Here is a 25478-nt window from a genome sequence, read left to right as displayed (position 1 = left end):
AAATCTGGAGCATTAGGTTGAAGAGCAGGTAATAAATTGTAAACAACAACAACAACAACAACAACAACAACAACAGAACAAGGACTTTTGAATCTTACCATACTGACACATTCATCTTCTCATTTTGTCCCTACTCCAGAAGCCACCCAGAAACAGAATTGTAGCTACCACGATGTGGCCGAGTATCTGAACATCTCTTCCAATAAGGATCTCTTCTTATACACCATACCTATGAAAAATTGGGAAGAGCCTGTAGAAGTTTATCTAGACTTCACCCTGGTGTCCATCCTCTCAGTGGTAAGAGAGAATAATCATTGCATGTTTGGTCTCCAGTGATGGGGCTAAGCACAAATACTGGGGAGGGGGCAAAGAAAGGGAATGGATGTTGGGTGTGGGGTACTGCCTTACAAATACAAGCTGTTGGGGAGAAATTGCAGAACACTCACTCCCTGGATTCATAGCTTCAATTCTAGCTGTGTGTGACTGGCAGGGCCACCAGCAGTTCTGCCAGTGGGGGATGGGGGGATTTTAAAAGAGGGACATCCATCTTCCACCCACCCACCTTTCAGTTGTACCACCAATGTATCTGTCTCTGTGTTAATTCTCTAGGACAGGAGGAAGATAATGTGTTAATCTTTTCCCTTTTTGTTCCTTGCAGCAAGAAAAATTACAGGTGGTCACTTTTTATTTCTGGATGTATGTGGTGAGGTCCTATTTCTTCTCTGTAAATAGCAAACAGATCTTTCCTCCCATGATTTTATTTTATTTTTTTCTAAGTTATATATTTTTTCTTTCCTCTAGTACTGGGATAATGAATATGTCTCATGGGATCCCTTGGATTTCTGTAACATTACGAATATCACTTTGCCTGTGAACCTTTTTTGGACCCCAGACCTCTACATAGATGAACGGTAATGCTGCTTTTATCCCATGGTGAATGTGTTTCCGAACTGCATTTTCAGGGCAAATTCATAGGGTTGCTTTGGGTGCAGCCGTGTACTGAAACCACTTACCATATCCATTCCCAGGCATTGAGAAGGCTGCCTGCCATGATAAAAGGTAAAGGTAAAGGGACCCCTGACCATTAGGTCTAGTCATGACTGACTCTGGGGTTGCGGCGCTCATCTCGCATTATTGGCCGAGGGAGCCGGTGTATAGCTTCCAAGTCATGTGGCCAGCATGACATAGCCGCTTCTGGCAAACCAGAGCAGCACACGGAAACACCGTTTACCTTCCTGCTGTAGCAGTACCTATTTATCTACTTGCACTTTGAGGTGCTTTCGAACTGCCAGGATGGCAGGAGCTGGCAGTACCTATTTATCTACTTGCACTTTGAGGTGCTTTCGAACTGCTAGGTTGCCAGGAGCTGCGACCGAGCAACGGGAGCTCACCCCGTCGCGGGGATTCAAACCGCCGACCTTCTGATCGGCAAGCCCTAGGCTCTGTGCTTTAACCCACAGTGCCACCCGCCTCCCTCGCCTGCCATGATAGCCAGAAGTTTAACAGCACTGGGCTGGGGGCTGAGCACAAATGCAGACACCATTGCCAGGACTAAGGCAAGAACCTGTGAATTTTGCATTGTTTGACTGCGATCAGGTTGTCTCGAGTCTTCCTGGCACAGAGTTTGGTCTAAGGGCTCCTCCACATTCTGTTTGTTCTTCACCCCCAGTTTCCCACTGATGGCATGGAAATAAATTAGAAAACTGTGCAAGTTTTGATTCATTATTTGTTTGTTATAAGTATTTTATATCACCATTCAGTTATATTTTATGTTTTATTATTGTCATGAAGTCAATATCTACATTTTTGACCCTTTAGATCAGGGGTTGTCAACCTTTTTATACCTACCGCCCACTAATGCATCTTTCTTGATGGTAACGTTTCCTTACCGCCCACCAGTGTTCGATGGAAGGAGGATTCAGCTTGTACCATAGAACCCCCTACTGCCCACCTAGAATCCTGAAACGCCCCCTAGTGGGCGGTAGGGACCAGGTTGACCACCCCTGCTTTAGATGGTTGTTTCAACAAGATAGTTGGTAGACCATGAGACTCTTAATCTCAGGGTTGTGGGTTCGAGCCCCACATTGAGCAAACAGATTCCTGCATTGCAGGGGGTTGGACTAGATGACCCTTGGGGTCTCTTCCAACTTTACAGTTCTTTGTTTAACAATGAGGCTTTCCACGTAGGTGCCAGACTTAGGGGTTCTCTAATCTGTGCAAAATGCAAAGCTTTCCTAATTACAATACAATACCTTTAGGGCAGATGAAGACAAGTTCACACAAAGCCCTTATGCTTATGTATCAGCCATTGGTTACATTCTAATGTTTCAAGCCTACCGACTGACTTCATCCTGCAGTCTGGATGTCCATGCGTTTCCTTTCGATCAACAAAAATGCAACATAAGCATAATGTCATCGATACATGCAGGTAACCCTGTACAGTACTTCGTTGAACTGGCATGATAGTTGGCTTCACTCTCTTCATTTGTACCCTCTTGAATGCACACCCCCAATTTGCACCCCATGAACTCACTATCATGTTGAACTCCAAACCACCAACGGATGAAGAGGAGATTTTCTCCTGTTTGTTCCACCCCTCCCCAACATTTCTGCAGATGTGGTAAGAAGCGAAAAATGCCTGCATTTCCAATTGCAGCATGATGACAGCCTTACAATTTTATTATATTGTAAGATAAGACTGGGTAAGTCATGTCCATTACTTCCAATGGGTTGGTGTGAAGTAGGACTAGCATGGGGAACGAGCCATTATTATTTGTTTGCTGTATTTCTTACCCACCCTTCATCAGGAGGTCTCCACTATACACTCAGCTTGTGTCTTTCTGAATGTGCCTTACATTCCCTGTTTTCTGCATCTTTCTTCACTCTCTCCCCATTATCACTCTTCCCTGCATGTTTGCTCCCCTTGCCAATGGTCAAAGCCACCTCTCAAATTTAATTCAGAGTTGCTCCCATTGGAGGCTGACCATGTGTGTGCTACTGATACATCACTACCATTTTTGGTGTGATGAAACACCGGGGCTTAATTCACACACTGAACAAACTGTGGGACAAGATGGAACAGTTTTGGCACAACCTCAAATGGAAGACCTAATATGGATGTGACTGTTTTTCTATACTGAAGTAACAACCTTCCGTATCATTTCTCTTCTACTGCCTCTAGATAAGGAAATGAAAATAATGAGCACCAAAACTTCCAGGAAGGCGAACCAAGATAGTCGCGAATATTACTTGACCAGTGGGGAATGGAAGTTTGAGGGACTGAGGATCATAGAGCACACCATGGAATATGACATAATTAACTTCAGTACTGTCACTTATGAGGTATTTGGTTTCTAATACATTTAGAAAACATGGGAACACAAAAAGATGTAGCTAGTGTTTGTTTTTCATGCTTATGGGTTTTAAACCACACTTATTTTCAGAACTGCTGCTTAGATTTTAGGTAAATTTTAAAGGGGTAGTATGTTATTGGCTTGTTTTCATTTCTTAAAAATAATAATCAAGTGTTCTTTGAAATATGTTGATAATGGACACTTCGATTAAAAACAAAACACAGTTAAACCAAAAGGGAAAACAATAAATCAGAAGTTCATTTGGGAGGAATGCTTGCCTAAATAGGTATGTCTACAGGAGCCGGTGGAATGCCAACCCTGATGGAGGTCTCTTATATTTCAGCAAGGAGGAAGGCATTCCACAGCCCTGGTGCCATCAAGTTCTGATTATTGAAATTTTGCCTGCCAGGCCATTCCAGACAGAGAAACCTTTGTTTTCCTTCAATGGTAAATACCTCAGTGGTACAGGGACCCATTTCAGGGTCTCTGCGGCAGCTTGTTGGATCCCACTCCAGGTCCTGCCAGGGGCTCCATTGTTTCCTACAATTGTTATTGTTATTAATATTACATTTATATCCCATTTTTCCTCCTGAAACATTTTTGGAAGAGGGGAGGTGGTGGTCCCACCCACCAATGGGTTGCTAAGAATAAGGACTATGGATGAATGAATGTATGCTACTAATGAGACTGAAAAGAGAGTTCCATTGCGTGTGGAGCCCTTTAACCTAGGCCTAGAAATAAATTCAGACATGACTCATATTTTTCATAGCTGCCAAGTCTCCCGTATTCCCTGGGAAACCCCCTTTTTCCCAGCTGTTCCCAGCAAAAAAAACGGATTTTTTTGTTTCCCCCCGGTTTATTCTGGCGCGGCGGCCATTTTGGAACTGGGCGGAGCATGCTCAGAAGTGACTTTTGATGCTGCTTTGCCCAGTTCCAAAATGGCGCGACTTCTGGTGCGGCGGCCATTTTGGAACAGGGCAGAGCAGCATCAAAAGTAGCTTCTGAGCATGCTCCGCTCAGTTCCAAAATGGCGGCAGCGCTACTTTCAGTCTGCTACTTCCGGTCCAGTCCCTTATTTCTCAGGCCGGAACTTGGCAGCTATGATATTTTTGGTTTGGTTTTTGGCAGAATTTAGGCCACAACTTTATTGATTACAAATCAAGTGCGTGGTAGCATAGGCTCTGGTTCCCAAAGCTACCTAGGGGAGCGCTGACTCAGGGCGCACCATGGGTCAGCAGCCAGGTTCACACCTTGGACGGGGAACGTGACGACCGCCAGGCTCTGATTCTCCCATGTGTGCCCAGAACTCTGGAAAGGGCACAGCCCCACTTGGGGGAATACCAACCAGAAGTCCAATGGATTCCTTTAAGAGGAATACCAGTGGATAGGGTGGTAAGGGATCATTCCACCCCTATCAGCATGAACCAGAGCCTATCCGCCAACCTTACAAGTTGTGACGAATTGCTACGCGGCAGGCGAAACCCAAATGGCAACAACCAATCAGCCAAGTGGGGAAAATTCCTGCCGTGCCCCTGCAATAGCAGACGACACACGACGGCATAGCAAGGTCAAGCAGAAGCCCTAAAATTAGGGAGTGGTGGGTGGGTGTTCCAATACACTATGCTGGAGAAGGAGGCTCTCTACGGACACATGCAGCGCTTAAATAGTGGTCCATCTGACTCTTTGATTGGCATGCCCTTAGCCCAATTGCGCCCTGTCAGATGGACCACCAATAGGGTGTTGTGGCTGCTCCAATTGTCCCCGCCCCAACACCTAGACCTGATTGTCGGGCCCACCGCAACGTGTGCCCTCTCTTGCAGGGAGGACCCGATTTCTCTGCTGTAATCTTCATTTTTATTTATGTATTCATTTCCCCCTTTTTTGGGACAGATTTCTATGAAGAGGCGCTCCATTTTGTATGTGATGGTTCTGATCCTCCCAACTTTAACTCTCTTCTTGCTGGATATGGCTATTTCTTTTGCATCTGCCTCTCCTGGAGAAAAGATTGCCTTCAAAATGACACTGATCCTTCAAATCTCATTTTTGTCGATGATTCTTAATGATATGCTACCCGCAACATCAGATCATCCACCAGTCATAGGTAAACCACATTTTATTGCATGGCTTATTTCAGCGCCGGCAGCCTTTGAACACTTAGGGGCTGTCAAATAGTTTTGGTTGCTTTCATTGGACTAATTTCCATTGTGATTTAGTTAGTGAGCAGGCCCCTGGGTCAGTAACTAACTTTTAGTTGGAGGTACATTTTGTGAATCATCATTATCTTGCATGGTACAAAAATAGAATAACAATACCCCCTTAGCAATTTGTTTAGCACTTTAATATGGTCGAAGCACTTCAAATATTGGCACAACACCACGTTCACGTCCCACCCGCACCTTAGAGACTAACTAAGTTTGTCATTGGTATGAGCTTTCGTGTGCATGCACACTTCTTCAGATACACTGAAACAGAAGTCAACAGACCCTAATATATAGTGGGAGGGTGGGGTGGGATTTTTCTCAGAAGGGTAGTAGGAGATGGGTGATTGACTCAATGGGTATGGTAAACCTGTTGATGACTGTTAATGACTGCAATTAGTCCTACAGGAAAAAGCAAGGGATAGAATGCAGATGACCAAAAATAGTTATAGCATATGTAATGAGACAAGAATCCAATATCTCTCTTCAGACCAGTTCTCTCCATAGTTTTCACTTTAGACCAACACGGCTACCTAGCTGAATTTTAAAAGGGCATTAGATGTCAATCAGCCAAAGGCCTGGTTGGAGAGGAATGTTCAACTTGTGCTTAAAGGTGTATAATGAAGGTGCCAGGTGAACCTCCCTGGGGAGAGCATTCCACAAACGGAGCCACTGCAGAAAAGGCCTGTTTTCTCATGTTGCTGCCCTCCAGACCTTGCTGCTTACTAGGAGAGAGAGAAGGGGTTGGGAAGGGAAGGAGCTTGACAAAGTGCAAGTACACTAGCAGGAGTGCCAGACAGGCTCTGCTGATGCACTCACCCCACATTGCCCCTCTCTGTTGCCTCCTCTCCCCCCCTGACAGTAAGTGGTAAGTCACTATTGGAAAGCGAAAGAGGCAGGCTCCACCACACTAGGCCACTTCTGATTTCAAGGACACATTCTAGCCCAGGCATCCCCAAACTGCGGCCCTCCAGATGTTTTGGCCTACAACTCCCATGATCCCTAGCTAACAGGACCAGTGGTCGGGGAAGATGGGAATTGCAGTCCAAAACATCTGGAGGGCCAAAGTTTGGGGATGCCTGTTCTAGCCAAGCAAACACTCAAAGGGAGCAAAGGGCAAGCCTATTGGTAAGACTCATTGAGAGTTCCAAGCACTGGAAGAGTCCTTGGGTTCCCCATTCCACATTAAAGGAAAGCCCTCTGAGGGCTGAGAGAGCTTTTTACCACCCCTGTTTCTTCTTCCTCCTCCTCCTCCTCCTCCTCCTCCTCCTCCTCCTCCTCCTCCTCCTCCTCCTCCACTTCTTCTTCTTCTTCTTCTTCTTCTTCTTCTTCTTCTTCTTCTTCTTCTTCTTCTTCTTCTTCTTCTTCTTCTTCTTCTTCTTCTTCTTCTTCTTCTATGCAGCCGCATTTTTCACTGGGATGTTTGTATTTCTGGTCCTTGGTATCTTGGAGAACGCTTTTGTACTCTATCTCAAAGAGAAGAGACCAAAGTTGCCATCCTTCAAGGGGAATAAACTCATGAATAGAATCCTGGGCAGGAAGAAAGAGGAACGCGAGAGCCCGGCGACCCATTTAGGTAAGCGTTTTCCGAAATGTAAACAATTTACCATAAGGAGGTGGGGCACCTATAAAGCAGGGGAAGGGTGCAGATATCAAGCACCATCACCCATTACTATAAGACAGTCAAAAACCGACACCGAGGGGTTGAGCTCAGAGAAAGAGTTTTATTTTCTCTATAGAGAAAGGCACTTGGTGATGCTTTATGACAAGAGCAAAGAAAGACAGTTTGCATGGGGCATTTATCCCCTTTTTGGGCTCCTCTACCCCCTCCCCATGAATCCACTCTGTAAGTGTGTGCAAGTAAAGGGGTCAAGGGTTACATATACAGGAAGATTCCTGTCCTGCACCTTATCATACACGTTGTCAATGTACCCTGGTAGCAGCCTCAAGCAGCCTTGAGTATGGGGGCTTGAGTTCCTGTCTATCTTGCATGGTCTGTGCGTCAGACTGGTAGCGTCAGACAAGGCCAGCCATCCGGCCTTGATAGCTAGCAGGGCATCCTATCATCCTGTATAAAGTTTACATTACACTTTGGCAAGAAGGCACTAATGGATCTTCAAACAGAGAGAATGCATCTTAGGAATTGGAATTTGTGGGGCCCAGCTAAGGGCCTGATCAGAATTGGCAAACTATACATACGATCAAAATTGGGTTACATCTCCCTTTATATACACTCTTAAAAAGGGAAAAAAATAAGCTCCCTCCAGAATGTACAGTTGGAATAAGCTTGTATGCTTTTCTGAGTAATGTGTGAAATGTACTTGATAGCTCAAATAAGTAAGTGTGGAAGGAAGCAATCCATATTAATCTAAGGTCTGGGCAATTTCACAAGTTTCACTCATTCTGTTTAGCCTCAAATGTGTCATGTCTGATCCCTTCCATGCACTTTCACGCAATAGAGAAAGTGGAAATAAGCATAAATCAGGTACAAGCTCTTTTTTCATTCATTACGTACAGGAAAATATTAATATTGCCTCTGTTAGAGGCACTTAACCTGCATACCTTAAGGCTGAAACACTTCTCTGGGAGAACATTCAACTAAACTTGATGGTGGAACTTAGCTCTCAGTAGGGATGCATAGAATTGCACCGCAAGAGCCTTCTTGACTCGCAGGGTCTTCTCCAGCACTTTGAGTCTTGCAAGGAAAACCCAGGCCCTGCCTGGAATCAAATAACTGGCATTGGTTTTAATGAAGGTGGAGGTATCTTGCTTCACGTTGCGTTATAACAGATGCAATGCATCCGACACACATTCAAGTGGACCATACACCAGAATTTAGAATCAAATAAGCAGTTCTTTAACTCTACATTTCTTTATTCTCAAACAATGTCTGTTCCCAAACATATCCTTCTTAACAGATTAACATATATCCCCATTTTCATCTGTACAGGAGACAGGAGGCCCAAAGAGAACCAGCCGGCAGATGGATTTCCCTTGCCAGCAAAAGACAGTGAAGATGACAACTTGGTGTTTCTGAAACATCTGAATATGGAACTGCAACAGATCAAGAAACATCTCTCTCTAGAAGAACACCAGGGTGACCCTGAATCAGTCGCGTGGGATAAAACAATGGTCCTTATGGAGAAAGGGCTTTATTACACCCGCCTGATTTTATCTGTCATCTTTTTAGCTGTTATTATCATACAGTGGACACGCTGAATTATAGATTACTGGCCTTTGTGGTGGAACAAGGAGCATGGCATTTTTGTAGACTAGATCACATAATCGATGCACGTGATACGATTGCACTACATTACCACCAGTTAAGTTGTATAAGGTCAGGAAATGCCGTGGGGCAGAATGTCTAATGCTGTTGGATATTAAATTACTAATGTCAAAGCAAATTATTCTTGGAAATATGTGAAAACAGCACAAAATTTGCCACTTAACTGAGCCTTGCAAAACCAATTGTTCTGAAGTACTGGTTTTCCAAGTCTTCACTGAGTGGCATGTTTTCTGGCCTGGCATCAATGCATGTCATCCTTGGGCAGTTGCCAGGGCTTCAAGAGGGTTCATCAGCTTGAAAAAGGTGTCTTTGTCCAGGAAAATTTTGCCTACAATGCTCCAGAGCATCAGAGGCATTGTGGGAACTTGAAATGGCAACACCTTGAGCCAGTTGCCTAGTGCTGCCACCAGGTAATCCAGGAAAAGAACAATTGGCGTAGAAGGGCTAAATTTCGGCAGGGATACCTTCTCCTTGCCTGATCCTTCCTTCTGTGCAACTATAAAGGCTCAGAAGCCCCCTGTGCTCTATTGTATTTGACAACTCCAGGTAAACAAAAGTACGGTAAGCATTATGGTAATGTGTGAAATTAGTCTAATTTATACATCTAGCTATGATCAGCAATATGAGTTTAAAGAGCAATATCAGTTTGGGCATGAGCAATTTAACTTGGCCAAATAAGAAATCGGGAGCCTAGTTCGCTTCACTTTCTGTGCACTGCTGCCAAAAATCTTATGACTGCATGAAATGAGTGATGCATAATAAAGAAGTGAATTGACGATGTTGTCGCTTCATCTTGCCAGTAAGAAGATCCCTGGTGAATCAGGCCAAAGGCCCATCTAGTCCAGCATTTTTGTTGAAATGTAGCTGGGAGCTGGGAAGTCTCATGAGCATCATCTTGTTGCTGTCGGCATTCATCTGTCTCGAGAGACAATGGAGTTTCCCTCAGGGGTGAAGTCAAATCACTGTGTTAGCAGCACCAAAGCGACCTCCCTTGGTGCACAAGCCTGGGGAGTGTGTATGGGGGTCCTGGGCTGCCCAGACGACAAGACCCCTCTCTCAGCTTCACTGATGTGGTCCAAAGGAAAGTGGAGCAATACATTTGGCACCAGCTTGGCAGCAGGAGTTAGTTGTCTGAAGGAGGCGTACAAGGCTCCATCCACTCCCAATTCGTGTAGGGTTCATCCCTTAGCCTTTTCTTCTCCCAAATATATCCTACCAGGCAGCAGAGGTTTAGGAACAGAGTCTTCCTTCTCCTGGATGGGCCCCTTTCCCAGGTTCATGAGCCCCACTTGCCCCTCACTTCCCTCTGCAGCACGAGCAGAAATCACCTTCTTTGACCACTGGAACCACTATCAGTCTTGCCTGCTCAATTGGCCAGAGCCTGTCTTCACATGCAGGGGAAGTCCCTAATTCAACGAGGGTTTGAGACCCATCGGCTACCCAGTGGGGATGGGGCGAACTGCCCATGGGACGGGGCATGGGGCGCAGTGCAGTCCCCATAGGGGCGGGGTGTGCTGTGCCGCGCGACACACATAGAGACGGGCAGAGGCAGAACTAGGGGCGGTGGGGTGCATCCAGTGGCGGGGGGCGTCCCGGGGGGGCACCGCCCATTGTGATGTCACCCCCCCTCGGGGATGACGCCCCCACCGCCCTGACCTTGCTCCACCCCTACGGCTACCCTCACCCGGTTTAGCCAGCCAGTCGAAGCCATTCCCAGGATGTACCTGCTGTTACATTCTGACAGCTTCTAGAAGCTGCAAGTGAGAGCTGCGTGGAGACCAAAGGTGGGCAAACTACCCCAGAACAAGAACAATGTGTCCCCCCCCCACCAGAGGTACTCCCCCTCCCCTAGCACCCCATACACCCCGAGCATCATCTACATCCACACCTCCATCATTCTGCCCGGACACTGAGGTCCAGCACCGAGGGCCTTCTGGCGGTTCCCTCGTTGCGAGAAGCCAAGTTGCAGGGAACTAGGCGGAGGGCCTTCCCGGTGGTGGCGCCTGCCCTGTGGAACGCCCTCCCAATAGATGTCAAAGAGGAAAACAACTACCAGACTTTTAGAAGACATCTGAAGGCTCAGGGAGGCTTTTAATGTTTAATAGATTATTGTGTTTTATTTTTCTGTTGGAAGCCGCCCAGAGTGGCTGGGGAAACCCAGCCAGATGGGCGGGGTATAAATAATAAATTATTTATTATTATTATTATTATTATTATTATTATTATTATTATTATTATTATTACATCTCCTTTTAACAAGAGCTCTGCATTTTAAAAATTACTCGGTATAGTTATATTTACCCAGAACTCAGTCCTATTCACCTCAGGCCATAAAGCACTGAATCTCTCACACATTATCTGCTGCTTGTGGCTGAATGCAGTAATCAGCAGTCAAGATTGCTAGCTAAACCAAAGGATTCTTGGGCTGAGCGTGAGTAACAGAACGAGGGTTACGTTCCAGAGGTTGCCCAAATCGTGGGTGAGATTGCCAAAGTCTTTTTTTCCAAGATGCCCACCCACCTTCCACCCCTTTTAAATTAATTTACTTATTTTGCAGCATACATAAAGCTGAATGCACACATTAAATGTCCGTAAATTGCAGGCTAACTGTACTTCAGGCAGTTTTGGTGCTGCTGCTGTGGTTCATATTTCTTGTTTGTTTGCTGTGTTAGACTGCTGCAGCAAAAACAACAAAGTAGGACTGAAGACCCCTCCAGATGGCTTGTTTAATAAATGTCATTTATCCTGAGTTGCTTGCACAAACCTTAAGGAGAGATTAGACTATGCCCAGTCTTTGCTGAGCGTTTATTCTGATTGATTTGCAGGGAGGTCATATGGCAAGGAGCATTCACGCTTTCTTGCTTGATTGTTGTATGTTTCCCTCTTAAAACCATTCGTTCATCAACACTTTTCAGCATATTTCCCTGTCGCTTTCTTAAACGCAGAAAGTATTTGTTGTTTTTTAAGTGGATTTGTTGTCCTCAAGCAACAAAGTGTGTTTTAAGCCACTTTAACTGCTGCAAGGCTTTCTGAAACTCAGTCCACCAGAACGCCCCCCTCCTGAATTTATTCTCTTCCTTTGGCTGCTGTGTTTATTATATGTACATTTCAAAAATGTACAAGACACATGGAGAGGAGGATCCTTCACAGCATTCTATCTCCAGAGTGCCTGTCCTCGCTTCTCTCATAGCTTCAGCCGGCTTGAGTTCAGAACAGGCAAGCATATATTCCCCAGTCTCTGGGATGCAGCCTGTCCAGTCAGCAGCCAAGATGGATCCGCCTTTGTTCCCCTCTGCTCCTTGTGAAACAACACTCTCTTCCTGTCACCTCACACACATCCCATCACCTTAGCAGCCTGCCCATTCTCCTGTCTCTGTCCACTACACAGAGCTGGGGGGAAGGACAAGTGCTTTTGCATTGCCAATGGTCTGGTTTTGTTTCCCAAGGCCTCTGCACTTAACTAGCCCGACACAGTCCCACAACTAGCATTTTCACTCCCTGCCTGCCCCAAATATAAGCTAGATTCTGACATTTGTTAATTTCTCGGAGGTTCCTCTCCCCATCCCCGAAACAACCTATAAGATCGTTAACTGTTATAATGTCATGAGAACACAGATGAAAAACACAGCACTGGAAACCCAGTAAACACCAGAGCCCCAGACCCGCTACACGTAACATGATGTAACATGCTTATGATATCACATACATGCGACACCATACCACAGCACTAGCGCACCGGGCACCTCAGAGGGTCATGCCAGAGTGCGGAAGATTCAGTCCTTCAGCACAACCCTGCTGACAAACTCGGCACCCCTTGGATCTTCATAATACAGGCAACTGGAGGAGGCCAATGGGCGAGAAGGCCAACCATTGGCAGAAAGCCGAGTGCGGAGCCCAACTCCACACTTGGTCTCTTCCACCCACTGGCAGAGGAAGAGGGGGTACCGCTCCCGGCACCAGGATCCCGGTGGGGTGGCATCATGGCTGCCCCCACGTGCTGGGCGTCATGCCCCCGGGATGCGTGCCATGCCCCTGGGATGCGCGCCATGCCCCTGAGGGCAACGTGCCACGCCCCCGCCTGCTCTCCGCCCCTGGTGCCGGAGCACGAAGTTCCGCCACTGCTTCCACCCACTCAACATTCAGGGGCCTGGCCCCTTGCCCCCAGATACTGAGGAGGCCAAAGACCCCTCAGCCCCCTGCAGTTGGTGCGTCTGGTGAGTAGGGTATGAGAATACCACTGGAAAAGGCAAAGAAGCAGCTTGCAAATTCCATGCAATTGAACAGGATGTAACCATACAAAGGAACTTCTCTGATTCCTTCAAATTGAGGCCACTGCTTTGAAGCAATTAAGATTAAGTAACCCATCACAGACATCTATCCAGTACAGCATTTTGGCAATGTTCCTTTTTCTCCATTATCTGCCACCCAGAAAGCCCCAGGGATCCATTTTCAATATTCATATGAAATGTGCAGTTGTGTCTCAATAACCGCAGCATCAGAAGAGATCTTCAAGTTTCCATTAAGGAGATGGGTCCTTGCCACTGCCTTCAGTTGTTGGCTTTTACCTAATCTTACCCCCCCCCCAAGTTTAGTTTTATTGGAAAGTGAACCAATAAAAATAGGTGGAGCAGAAAGGGCGGAAGCTGCTCGCCTTACAGATCACTCTTCTTTCCCTGAAATGAAACTCTGGGTTGAGAATGAGGACAAAGGACTTAGGGTGCTTCCAGACTGTTGCCCTGTCTCCAGTGGGGGTCAATCACATATAGGGAAATTCAGGTCGTGCACTTAAGAACACAGTAAGATCCCAAAAGATCAGGCCAATGGCCCATCTGTTAGCATTCTGTTGTCACAGGGGCCAGCCAGGTGCCTGTAGAAAACCTGCAAGTACAATCTGAGCACAAGACAGAGCACTCTCCCCTCCTGTGGTTTCAAACAACTGGTAATCAGAAACATTAAAGCCTCCGGGGTGTATATGGTGTTAGGGGAGGGGTAGTGCCCCTGCCATAGCTGCCAAGTTATCCCTTTTTTAAGGGATTTTACATTATGCTGAATAGGCTCCCTCGCAAGAAAAGGGAAAACTTGGCAGCTATGGCCCCTGCTGGGGGACATGTTGCGTGCCTTCTGGGGTAGTTCGGCCACCTTGGTCACCACCCTGAACTCAGCTCTCACCTGTGGCTCCTAGAAGCTGTCAGCATGTGACACCCCAGAAATGGCTTCAACTGGTTGGCTAAACCACGTGAGGGTAGCCAATGGCTCTCAAACCCATTGGTGAGTTAAGGACTTCCCCTGCATGTGAAGACAGACACTGGTGAGTTGAGCAGACAAGACCAAGAGTGGTTCCATTGGTCAAGAAGGCGGTTTCTGCATGCGCTGTAGGGGGGAAGTGAGAGGCAGATGGGGCTCATCAACCTGGGAAGGCAGCCCATCTAGGAGTAAGAAAACTCTGACCCCCAACCTCCACTGCTTTGCTCATTCGAGAGAAAGGCTTTGAAAGTAAACCTCGAGGAAAAATCTGTACTCACTGCCTTGAGGGACTATCTTTGGGAGAAGGCTAAAGAGCAAACCCTACACAAATCTGGAGTGAAGTCCCTAAGGCGGTTGGATGGTGCCTTGTAAACCTCCTTCCAGCAACTCCTGCAGCCAAACTGGTGCCAAACATATTGCTCTGCTTTCCTTTGGAGCACATCAGCGAGGCTGAGAGGGGGGTCTTGTTGTCTGGGCAGCTCAGGACTCCCATACACACTGCCCAGGTTTGCGCCCAGGGAGGCCACTTCGGTGCTGGTAACGCAGTAAAAAAACAACACAGGAAGCAGCAGTTATGAGTTACCTGTCTCTGCGGCCACAGCAGGCACTGTGATTCTCAAGTGGTTTTACTTCACCCACAAATGTGCACTCCATTGCCTCTCGAGACAGATGGAGGCCAACAACTGCCTCCAACCATGGAGGCAGAGCTTTAGATTGGATTAGATGGTCTTGTACAACAGACCCCCCTCTCCAAAAGGCCAGACTTTTTGCAATAAGGATAGGGAACACGGAAACACACTGGAAAGTATGGGATAGAGGTCACTTTGACACGACGTCATCTACCTTCCGTGCCAACAGATCAGAATAAACGCTCAATAAACAGCCATCGTTGTCTAACCTCCCAGAAAATAGATCAGGGTGAATGCTCAAAAAAATAGGATGTTGGGGACTGCCTCAATAATGGAAAACAAGTGGGACCAACAGCCTACATTGCCCTGTGAAATGCTGCTCTTCAGAACTGGAAATACTCTGTTTCCCCCAGTATTACATCCAGTGTTCTGTGCTCACTGAACACACTCAGTCCTCACTGGGCTCTTTTCTGTACTGCTGCAAAACTTGTGGTATCCCTCCAAGTCTGCTGGTGCCTTCCTCTTGGGCATGGGTGGCATAGTTTTGGTTCCCTAAGCAATGGCCCTCATAAAAAAAAATACTTCAGGGAAGTTTTAAATGTTTGATGTTTTATCGTGTTATTAATATTCTGTTGGGAGCCGCTCAGAGTGGCTACCTTGGTGTGAGAAAAGTGCTCTTCCTGTTTACAGGAAATAAAGTATTAATAATTTCAAAGAAGCTCGCTCCCAAGAGGGCTTTCGTGCGAGACTTTGACCAAAGTTTACAGTGTGCACTTCATCCCTGCAAAGGTTTAAAATTCATTGATGCCTCCTCAGTCGGCTCCTTGCACAGCCTCCTCAGTCTGTTGCCATCTCTCAGGTGCAGAAGAAGAATGTGGAAGTCGTTTTTCTGTTGTGCCCTTTTTGCTCTGTTCCCAGGTAAGCCTCTCTTTGCTATGATGATGGTCCAAGGGATGGGTTAGTGTCTGAATTAGGAACAGAGATTTTGCTCTCATATGTTGCCATCCGTAATAGGCAGTCAGTGGGAAAGGCTGTTCCTGGCTTGAGTGGTGATTAATAATAATAAAACTTCTTTTCACTCCATTTCCAGTAGGGATTGCCTTCCCATGGAACTGTTCACATCACAGTGTGGTTGAATATCTGAATATTTCGAACGACAACAAGCTCCTCCTGTATACCAGACCCAAGGAGGACTGGAGAGAACCTTTGACAGTCAAGTTGGATTTTACTCTCGTCTCTATCCTGGCAGTGGTAAGACGCCAAAATCTCCGGCGAGCTTCACACTTCAGACAAGCGAGGCAGAGGGAATTTTATAATTTGGGGGTGATCCAGGCAAAGCAAAGCATTTTTATGTTCCACTGATTTCCAGTTAAAGAGTTAAGCTCGTCCATTTCAGCAGGTGCATCGCTGTGGGTGGTTTGTGCCCCTTCTGTTTTTGTTTCTTTACAGGTAGAGAAGTTGCAAGTGATTACAACTTACTTCTGGCTGTTTGTGGTAAGGCTCTCCTTTTTTTATTATCATATTGTACTAGCCCTTGGTTTGTCCAGCTGAGCTTGAATCTTAGTAAGGAAAAGGAACTGGGGGTGAGTGCTTCCCATTTCCAAGAAATGGGCCAGTTGCCTGACCTGGAAAGGGTCACACTCCTTCTGGAGGAGCAATCTTAGGGTGGCTCCTGGATCCAATATTGTTGCTGGAGGCCCAGATGAATTTTGTAGCTGGCTTCCTTTTGCCAACTTCAGCTGGTAACAGCAGCTGTTGCCAATCCTGGACCGGGATAGCTTGACCCATAGCAGCCCAGACAATGATAACTTCACAACTGAATGACTGCAATTCACTCTTTGTGGGACTCCTCTTATGGCTGGTCTGGAAACTGCAGTTAGTGCAAAACGGTGCAGCGTGATTGCTAACAGGAGTGAAATCCTGGAGCACATTATTCTTCTGCTTCAAGATCTGCAGTAGCCGCTGAATTGCCGAGTGCGCCAAATTCAGTATTTTACTCTTAGTATATAAAGTCATTAAGAATTTGGAAGCCGTTTACTTGAGAGAGCACCTTGACCCATACATACCTGTTTGATCACTTTGATCTGCAGAACTTGCAGAGTTACAAATGCTATATCATGTTTGTTCCACATTTGTGAGAAGTCAGTATTTCAATGTGACAGCAAGCACAATAATTGTAAATCGGATGATAATGGGCAAATGTGATATCCAAAAAGGAACAAGACAAGGATGTCCATTGTCACCAGTTTTGTTCATTCTGATACTGGAAGTGTTGACAAGGAGGGTAAGAGAAGATAGAGAAGTGTCAGGAATAAAGTTTGTTGGAGTTTTTTTAATGCTGATCTTCTCTGGCTGTTATTAATAGTCATTGTTTTATGTCCACTGCTCAGAGATTTTATCAATTCTCCTAAATAAGCAAACTGAGATGTTGTACACTAATCTTTTTGCTCACTCAACTCTGCAACATAGAAATGGAGAAATGACTTTGTGTCCTGGAATCCCTCTGACTTCTGTGGCATAACCCATCTCACTCTCCCAGCGGATAAATTCTGGATGCCTGAAATCTCTATAGAAGAACAGTAAGGATCATTTATTTGTTTGGCAACTTCTTTGAAGCAATGCTTATGTTGATTTCTCCCCTTCCCTCTCAAAAAAGCTATGGCAGCTCCAACCTTCTGAATACCAAATAAGTGTTGTTTGCAGATGATATGATGGTTTAAGCTTTGGTTGAAACACCCACAAATAGTTAAATGAAGGTAGAAAATTTAAAATTCATGCTAGAGAGTAAACAAATGGCTATATTGGTGGTAGCAATGATGACAGTTAATTAGACTTGTTAGTTACTAGTTACCCAACAAAGGTCTCCAAGTGACTTGCAACACATTTGAAAACATTAAAATACAGTCATACCTCGAGTTGCGAACGCTGCGGGTTGCGCGTTTCCGGGTTGTGGACCGTGTTGAACCCAGAAGTACGGGAATGGGTTAATTCTGGGTTTCAGCACTCGTGCATGCGCAGAAACACAAAATGACATCATGCGCATGCACAGAAGTGCTGAATCGCATCACACGCGTGTGTGAGCAGATGCAGCACTGCGGGTTATGAGCGTGCCTCCCGCACGGATCACGTTCACAACCTGAGGTATGACTGTACATTATATCGGAGATTTTCAACCTTTTTGAGTCCACAGCTCCCTTAACCAACTACGTTCTTTTTGCAGCACCTCTGTAGTTACGTCACCCCTTGCCTGCAGAGCTGGCGGCCTCTCACCTTTTTTTGAACACCCTTCCTTGTAGAGTGTTCCCTCAGCCTCCCCTCCCCTTGGAAGTCCTCCAGGCAGCTGGTCTCTGAGCTGCCCCACCCCACCCCAAAGAGGCACCACTCGCCTGGGGAGCTTGTAGCCAGGGCTGCTGCAAGAAAAACAGGTGTGCAAGCCTTTGGGAGGCAGAGGCGCGAGAGGGCATCAGAGGAGGGAGGGAAGGAAAGAGGGACGGAGGCCAGTGTTGCCTGCGGCTCCCCTGACCCATCATTCAAGGCACATTGGGATGGCGAGGGGCAGGGAAAGCAAACTTCAGCTGCAAAAGGGTTACCCGAACTAAAACAAGTGATACCAAGCCTGTTGCTTAATCTCTTGGACAGGGATCCTCAAACTAAGGCCCGGGGGCCGAATGCGGCCCAATTGCCTTCTAAATCCGGCCCCCAGACAGTCCAGGAATCAGCATGTTTTTACATGAGTAGAATGTGTCCTTTTATTTAAAATGCATCTCTGGGTTATTTGTGGGGCCTGCCTGGTGTTTTTACATGAGCAGAATGTGTCCTTTTATTTAAAATGCATCTCTGGGTTATTTGTGGGGCATAGGAATTTGTACATTTTTTTTTCAAAATATAGTCCAGCCCCCCACAAGGTCTGAGGGACCCCTGCTGAAAAAGTTTGCTGACCCCTGCTCTTGGGCCTTAATGGCAATGTTTCAGGGCCAATGAAGAGAAGTCCAGAACCAGCCCGTTCCTTCACGTTTCCTCCAATGGAGAAATGATGCAGCACCAGGCTTTTCACCTGACATCATCTTGCAGCCTGCACATCTTCACATTTCCTTTCGATAAGCAGGCTTGCAACATAACTGTGCTCTCCCCCATGCATTCAGGTAAGCCGTAAACAGCACATTTTCTCTCGAGTGCGCTTGCTGTTTGACACTGGCGCCAACTTGAACAAAATATTGGGGGGGGGCGCCACCAGCAGCACAGCCTCCCAAACAAATGTTGCTCCCCCTCGACTCACCTGTTTTGATGACAGGTGCAAAAGAAAAAAGGGGGGGGGGAGTAAGACACCACACCATGGTTGGTTGAGCGGAGGCGTTTTGCTGCATAGTAGTACCTAATCTGCTGGTATGCAATTGATCCCACCCACAGTAGTCTGGAAGTGGCCATGGTAGGAGGACGTTTTAGCCCATAAGGGCATAAGGAGAGTCCTGATTGGTCAGGCCAAAGGTCTAACTGCCCCAGAATCCCGTTTCCCACAGCATCCAATCAGATGCTGAAGGGAAGCCTGTAACCAGGATGTGAGGCGACAGCACTAAGCAACCAGCATGGCTTTTCCTGTTCTTATTGCAGTTCCATTATACAACACACACACACACACACACACACTGTCTGCTGTTAGCAACCAAGGAAAGCATATAAGTCATTGGGGTGTTTTAGGCACCTGCAGCATCTCCTGCCAAAAAAAAGAGGGAAATGTAATTTACCACATATAGTACCAGAAAACATAGCTGCCAAGTTATCCCTTTTTTTAAGGGAAATTCCCTTATGCTGAATAGGCTTCCTCGCGAGAAAAGGGAAAACTTGGCAGCTATGCCAGAAAATAGGAACTGTCCCTGGTAAATATGAAGAGTTGGCGAGTATGAGTTAGCGTTGCCGAATCATTACTATATATCGCACAAAGCATTTTAAGAGTTTAGGTCTCCTTTGTTCGGATGGTGGAGCGGGGAGGTTATGTGGAGGCTACAAGGAAAATAGAATCCCATCTTAAGCTCCTGTCTCTTTGTTGTTTTTCTCTCGCTCCAGATAAGGAAGTGGAAATGTTGCACAAAACGTTTACCACTAAATTGGATGCCAAAGATCGCAACCTATACTTAACTAACGGGGAGTGGAAGTTCAACCACATCAGTGTTTCCCGTGACACCATGACTGGTCTTGAGATGAACTACAGTACGGTGACTTACCAGGTATAGAAGACTGATGAGGTGCTCGTCAGGGCTTTGACTTCCATTGCTTAATAGGAAACATTCTGCAGATTGCATTGTTTCGATGAAATTTTGTTGTTGCTACGGAGGATTCTTCTTCAGGAAATACCGCTAAGTCACTGGTGGTCACAACGTGTGGCATAAGAGCCCAGCAACAGAATACTGATTGCCTCTGGGACTCACGATCCCCAATTACAGTATGTATTACCGATTTCATTTTATATCCTAGGGAAGAGACATGTTGCTAAGTAGAATAATACCCTTCAATTTTCCAAAGGCGGTCCCAGAATTACAACAGCCAACCCAGCTTCTGATTTGATCCAGGAATGCCTCTAATTCCCCTGTCAGCGCTGCCACCACCGAGCTTGGCTTGGGGGAGGGGGAGAATGAGCCGGCGCTTGTTCGAGTGACAAGGATGGTGGCAGTGGTGGCTGTGAAGAAGCTTCCCATTGCCTCTTTATGGCCGCTGCTGCTGGCCTCCTCCTTTGGGCAGCTCATAGCAGCTGCTGGAGAGCAGGTGAGGAGAAGAGGCTGCCACCACTGGGGCTCAGCCCCACGAAATATCAGCTGTGAGGGGCAGGCAGAGGACAGGGCTCCCCTGGGTGGGAGGATAGAATCATAGAATCATAGAGTTGGAGGAGACCACAAGGGCCATCCAGTCCAACCCCCTGCCAAGCAGAAAACACCATCAAAGCATTCCTGACAGATGGCTGTCAAGCCTCTGCTTAAAGACCTCCAAAGGAGGAGACTCCACCACACTCCGTGGCAGCAAATTCCACGGCCGAACAGCTCTTACTGTCAGGAAGTTCTTCCTAATGTTTAGGCGGAATCTTCTTTCATGTACAGTACTGTAGTTTGAATCCATTGCTCCGTGTCCGCTTCTCTGGAGCAGCAGAAAACAACCTTTCACCCTCCTCTATATGACATCCTTTTATATATTTGAACATGGCTATCATATCACCCCTTAACCTTCTCTTCTCCAGGCTAAACATACCCAGCTCCCTAAGCCGTTCCTCATAAGGCATCGTTTCCAGGCCTTTGACCATTTTGGTTGCCCTCTTCTGGATAGGCAGAGCAGAACACAAGGAATCTTGATTATTATTTTTTAAAATGCTTTGTACCCATGCCCCTTTCTAAAATTTATTTACTGCTGTTTTTCTTTTGGTAAATCTACCAAAAGAAATAAAATAAAATAAAATTGGGATTACAGAATTTTCTCAGCAGGGTGGCGGGTCTGTGTGCCGTGTCCCTTTTGCGTAGTGGTGGTGGCGCTCGCCCTTCTTCTGATAGGAAATGCTCTGCTGGGGGACACCACAAAATGGGGCATCGAGGAGGGTCAGTTGGGGGGGGAATGAGAAATGACCCTATTTTCATCTGAGGAAAGTTGGAGGGTGTGAGTAAACTACCCATCAGATTCCTGGACCACAGTCTGGAGAAGGGAATGGCCTTTATTCTAAGAAAGCATGGGATTTCTTGGATGCTTATAATCTGGAGTTCCTTAATAAGAAGAGGGGAGTTGTTATGCAGAGGTGTTCTTTGTGCAGGCAGAGCAGGGGTGGCTGAGCACGCAACCTTAAACATGACTCGGCATTTTCTGCAATGCACAATAGATCCTTGACAGAAAAGTCAATGCAGAAAGGGTTGTCTGAAGGAGAAAGTTGGAAGAGCTCCTAGCCTCAGTGACCCACTGGCACACCTGTTTCGGTTCAATGGACCCCTAGCTGTCAAGTTTCGAAAATTAGGGGATGACTCCTTGTTGCAATCAAATCCCACTTGCGTTTGTTGTTGTTGTTTTCAAGCAGTTTGATGCGTTTTTAATCTCTCAACAGATTTTTATGCAGAGGCGTCCTATTCTATATGTGCTGAATCTAATCATCCCAACCGCTGTTCTCTTCTTCCTGGATATGGCTGTTTCCTTCACTTCTGCCAGTGATTCTGAAAAGATCAACGTCAAGATCACATTGATCCTAGAAGTCTCTTTTTTGTCGCTGATTCTCAATAGTATTCTGCCAGCATCCTCAGATGACCCCCCTATAATAGGTAAGCAAGAGTAATTTCTTGCAGCTTATAATGGAAAAGTAATTATTTGATAGCGCTAGGAGAGATCCATCTCACAGCAAGATTTGCTGTGCCTTTCATTTCGCAGCAAAATTTTTCATGGGAGTTTTCCTGTTGATGGTTGTCAGCCTCCTTGAGAATTATGTGACAAGGTCTCTGAAGGAGATGAAACCTCCCCGTTGGTTCCTCAAATGCGAGAGACTCATTACCTCTAGGAGAAAGAAGAAAACATCTGAAAAATACGTTCCTTATCCTGGTCAGTATTCATAAGAACTTATGACTTTTATTGAATAGCCCCATACCCAAAAATTGCTGCACAGCAGGTCAGGGTTTCATGGCACCAACATTCAGATCCACCTTTGAATGGTCTGTTTCCTTTGCATTTACGAGCACAAAAGGCTGACAACATTTTACACACACACATTTAAAATTGTACAAGTTGAGAGAGAATAATAGTGAACAGCAGATGAGATGATGAGAATCTCTTTGAAGTCCGAGCTTAAACACCAGGGACTATGCAGTTCTGCAGGTTTTTTCTCAGTCTTCTTCGGTCCAGACTATGTCTGTTTATTGTCCAAATCTAATTATTTTATCAAACAGATATTTCCGGCTATGAGAGTGACTTTGGAGAGTGCCAGACGTGTCGTGCTCTGGGACCTAGCATCTTGCCACTTGCACCTTGATGCAAGCTGACAATCTCGGACGGTCTGCGGGTCTACGAGACAGACCTCCCCCACCCTGGGGAGTCTGCCAGAGCTAATTACCCCCATACCAACCCTGAATTACCGGCACGGCTGAGGTCCGATCGTGTGGGAGTCAGCCATTTCTCACCGCCAGAAACAGGAAGCCTGAAAATGTTATTACTTTTAATATTATTAATAATTAATTAATTAATTAATTAATTTTGTATACAGTGGTACCTCGGTTTAAGTACACAATTGGTTCCGGAAGTCTGTACTTAACTTGAAGTGTACTTAACCTGAAGCGAACTTTCCCATTGAAAGAGTAGTGGAAAGTGTATTACTGTAATCCGTTCCAGACGGGTCCATGGAGTACTTAGCTTGAAGCGTACTTAACCTGAAGCGAACTTTCCCATTGAAAGTAATGGAAAGTGGATTAATCCATTCCAGACAGGTCCACGGAGTACTCAACCTGAAGCGCACTTAACCCGAGGTATGACTGTAATTGGTTCCGGAGGTCCATACTTAACCTGAAGCGTACTTAACCTGAAGCGAACTTTCCCATTGAAAGTAATGGAAAGTGGATTAATCCGTTCCAGACGGGTCTGCGGAGTACTTAAACTGAAAATACTCAAACCGAAGCATACTTAAACTGAGGTATGACGGTACTGCCCTTCATCGCAAGATCTCAGGGCGGTTCACAGAATAAAATACAAGATAAAAACACAAGTAAATAATTAAAACAAAAACAAAACAATAAACCCCCTTCTCACAGGCACAATTACGGTAAAAGGCTAAAATTAATATGGGGAGCTTTGGGGCCCTTTCTGATACAAACTGCCCTCTCCTGAGGGTACTCTGCAAACGACAGGGAACCCATTAGAACCATATTCTATGCAGGTTCAGTGCAGTGTGCTTTTTGTCCCAGCCCAGCCCAAGCTCAATGGGCTCAGAGAGAGGAGTTTATAGTGCGCAAAAAACCTTACAAAAACTCATTTTAGAACTTCTAAAAATGACTGATGGAAGGTCAGGGCAACCCTCATTATTACAACTGATACACAAACCAGGTTTGAATGGTGGGGAAGAGCCAGATTTACAGTTGTTTATTATTATTATTATTATTATTATTATTAATCAAATATGTCTGATATGCAGAGTTCAATAAATGATTGGAATAAAGTGGGGAAATGCCATGGCTTTGGTATTAGACCAGGCATAGGCAACCTTGGCTCTCCAGATGTTTTGGGACTACAACTCCCATGATCCCTAGCTAACAGGGCCAGTGGTCAGGGATCATGGGAGTTGTAGTTCCAAAACATCTGGAGAGCCAAGGTTGCCTATGCTGTTAGATGTATCAGTGGAACTTAAACTAAGACTTATACAACAGAAAATACTATTTAAAATCTATTGGGCTCCCTTATGTTTGTACTGTATAACAAAGGACTATCTAATGTAGCTCTTTGTTGGCGATGTAATACCGTGTTTCTCATATTATAAGACACGTCTTATATTTATTTTTTCCTCAAAAAAACACACTATGACTTATTTTCAAGGGATGTCTTATTTTTTTCCTCCTCCTCCTGCTGCAGACGGCATTGCTGCTGTGCCTATCACTATGTCTTATTTTCGGGGTATGGCTTATATTCCTTGAATGCTTAAAAATCCTGCTATGGCTTATTTTATGGGTATGTCTTAAAATATGAGAAACAGGGTATGGGCAATATGTATTTGAAACTTATGCTTTTACTGTAGAATCCATTTTTGCTGTCCAGTTGTCAATTTTGATGCAACGGGTCTATAGTTTAAGAGCATATTCACCTTTGAAAATCTTAATTTTCCCCCGTTTATAAACAAGACACTATATATAGTCCAGCACTTTCTCCCAAAACTTAGTAAGTTTGGTGCACAGTAAAATATTCCACAGCTGATTCTATGTGGCACTGGATGTGACCTGTGTAGTGTTTGGGCTTCAAATAGCATGGGAAGCCTTATGAAGGCCTAAGTTGCCACCTGTTGCTGAGTCCTCTGGCCCAGGACTTCCAGTGATAGAGCTCCAACTTAGCTACGGATTTGCTACATGTTATATTTCAGATGAGCAGAAAGAGCCCTGTGACCGCGCCCTGGCAGGCAAAGAAGATGCAGAAGCAGAGGCTTACATCTTCCTCAGAAGCATCTATTCAGAGGTGAAACAGATGAGGGAAGAGCTATTTCCCGAGAAGAGCCAAGTGTCTACCAATGCAGAATGGAACAGGATCGTGGCCATTACTGAGAGCCTGTTTTTCTATGCTCGGCTGATTTTCTCAGTGTTGTTTATAGCATACATTATTCTGAAATGGAGGAGTGAAATGTGACCGCGTGGTTAGCTGTTATGTAATAATTAAAGGAAATGCTATGCATTTATCCCATCTTTTCTTCCAGAAAGTTCAAGGTGGCCTATAGAGATCTTTCCCTCTCCTGTTTCAGGCTGAAAGGAGGTACCTAATAATAATAATAATAATAATAATAATAATAATAATAATAATAATATATTATGTATACCCCACCCATCTGGCTGGGTTTCCCCAGCCACTCTGGGAATATTATGTTATATTACTCTGGGGTTGCGGCGCTAATCTCATGTTATTGGCCAAGGGAGTCAGCGTAAAGCTTCCAGGTCATGTGGCCAGCATGACAAAGCCGCTTCTGACAAACCAGAGCAGCACACAGAAACGCCGTTTACCTTCCTGCTGTACCCCAGCACTGTACCTACCCCATTGCAGGGATTCGAACCGCCAACCTTCTGATCGGCAA

General features: G+C 45.7%; 2 protein-coding genes across 2 annotated transcripts; both read left to right on the top strand.

The window, feature by feature from the left end:
* The first annotated feature begins 663 nt into the window (after positions 1–663).
* LOC118081473 (5-hydroxytryptamine receptor 3A) lies at positions 664–9518 on the top strand. Its single transcript, XM_035107956.2, has 7 exons — positions 664–703; positions 802–911; positions 2259–2428; positions 3182–3342; positions 5244–5454; positions 6954–7127; positions 8502–9518. Exons 1-7 carry the CDS (start codon positions 695–697, stop codon positions 8768–8770), a joined length of 1104 nt encoding a protein of 367 aa, XP_034963847.2. The 5' UTR covers positions 664–694; the 3' UTR covers positions 8771–9518.
* Positions 9519–12843: 3325 nt separating this feature from the next.
* On the top strand, positions 12844–25039 carry LOC118076368 (5-hydroxytryptamine receptor 3A). Its single transcript, XM_035099075.2, has 9 exons — positions 12844–13051; positions 15801–15961; positions 16160–16204; positions 17180–17289; positions 18683–18852; positions 19772–19932; positions 21780–21990; positions 22097–22264; positions 24780–25039. Exons 1-9 carry the CDS (start codon positions 12844–12846, stop codon positions 25037–25039), a joined length of 1494 nt encoding a protein of 497 aa, XP_034954966.2.
* Positions 25040–25478: the final 439 nt, after the last annotated feature.

Source organism: Zootoca vivipara, chromosome 2, assembly GCF_963506605.1.
Source record: "Zootoca vivipara chromosome 2, rZooViv1.1, whole genome shotgun sequence".
Taxonomy (NCBI): domain Eukaryota; kingdom Metazoa; phylum Chordata; class Lepidosauria; order Squamata; family Lacertidae; genus Zootoca; species Zootoca vivipara.
This window is presented reverse-complemented; position numbering and strand designations above follow the sequence as displayed.

Bases quoted from the DNA above. Each gene is read 5' to 3' on its own strand.
- LOC118076368 (XM_035099075.2), top strand. From the start codon at position 12,844: ATGCCCCCGGGATGCGTGCCATGCCCCTGGGATGCGCGCCATGCCCCT. The intron at 15,962-16,159 runs GTAAGACGCCAA...GTTTCTTTACAG, and splicing joins TCGTCTCTATCCTGGCAGTG to GTAGAGAAGTTGCAAGTGAT. The intron at 19,933-21,779 runs GTATAGAAGACT...ATCTCTCAACAG, and splicing joins ACAGTACGGTGACTTACCAG to ATTTTTATGCAGAGGCGTCC.
- LOC118081473 (XM_035107956.2), top strand. The intron at 2,429-3,181 runs GTAACCCTGTAC...TACTGCCTCTAG, and splicing joins AATGTCATCGATACATGCAG to ATAAGGAAATGAAAATAATG. The intron at 3,343-5,243 runs GTATTTGGTTTC...TTTTTGGGACAG, and splicing joins TCAGTACTGTCACTTATGAG to ATTTCTATGAAGAGGCGCTC.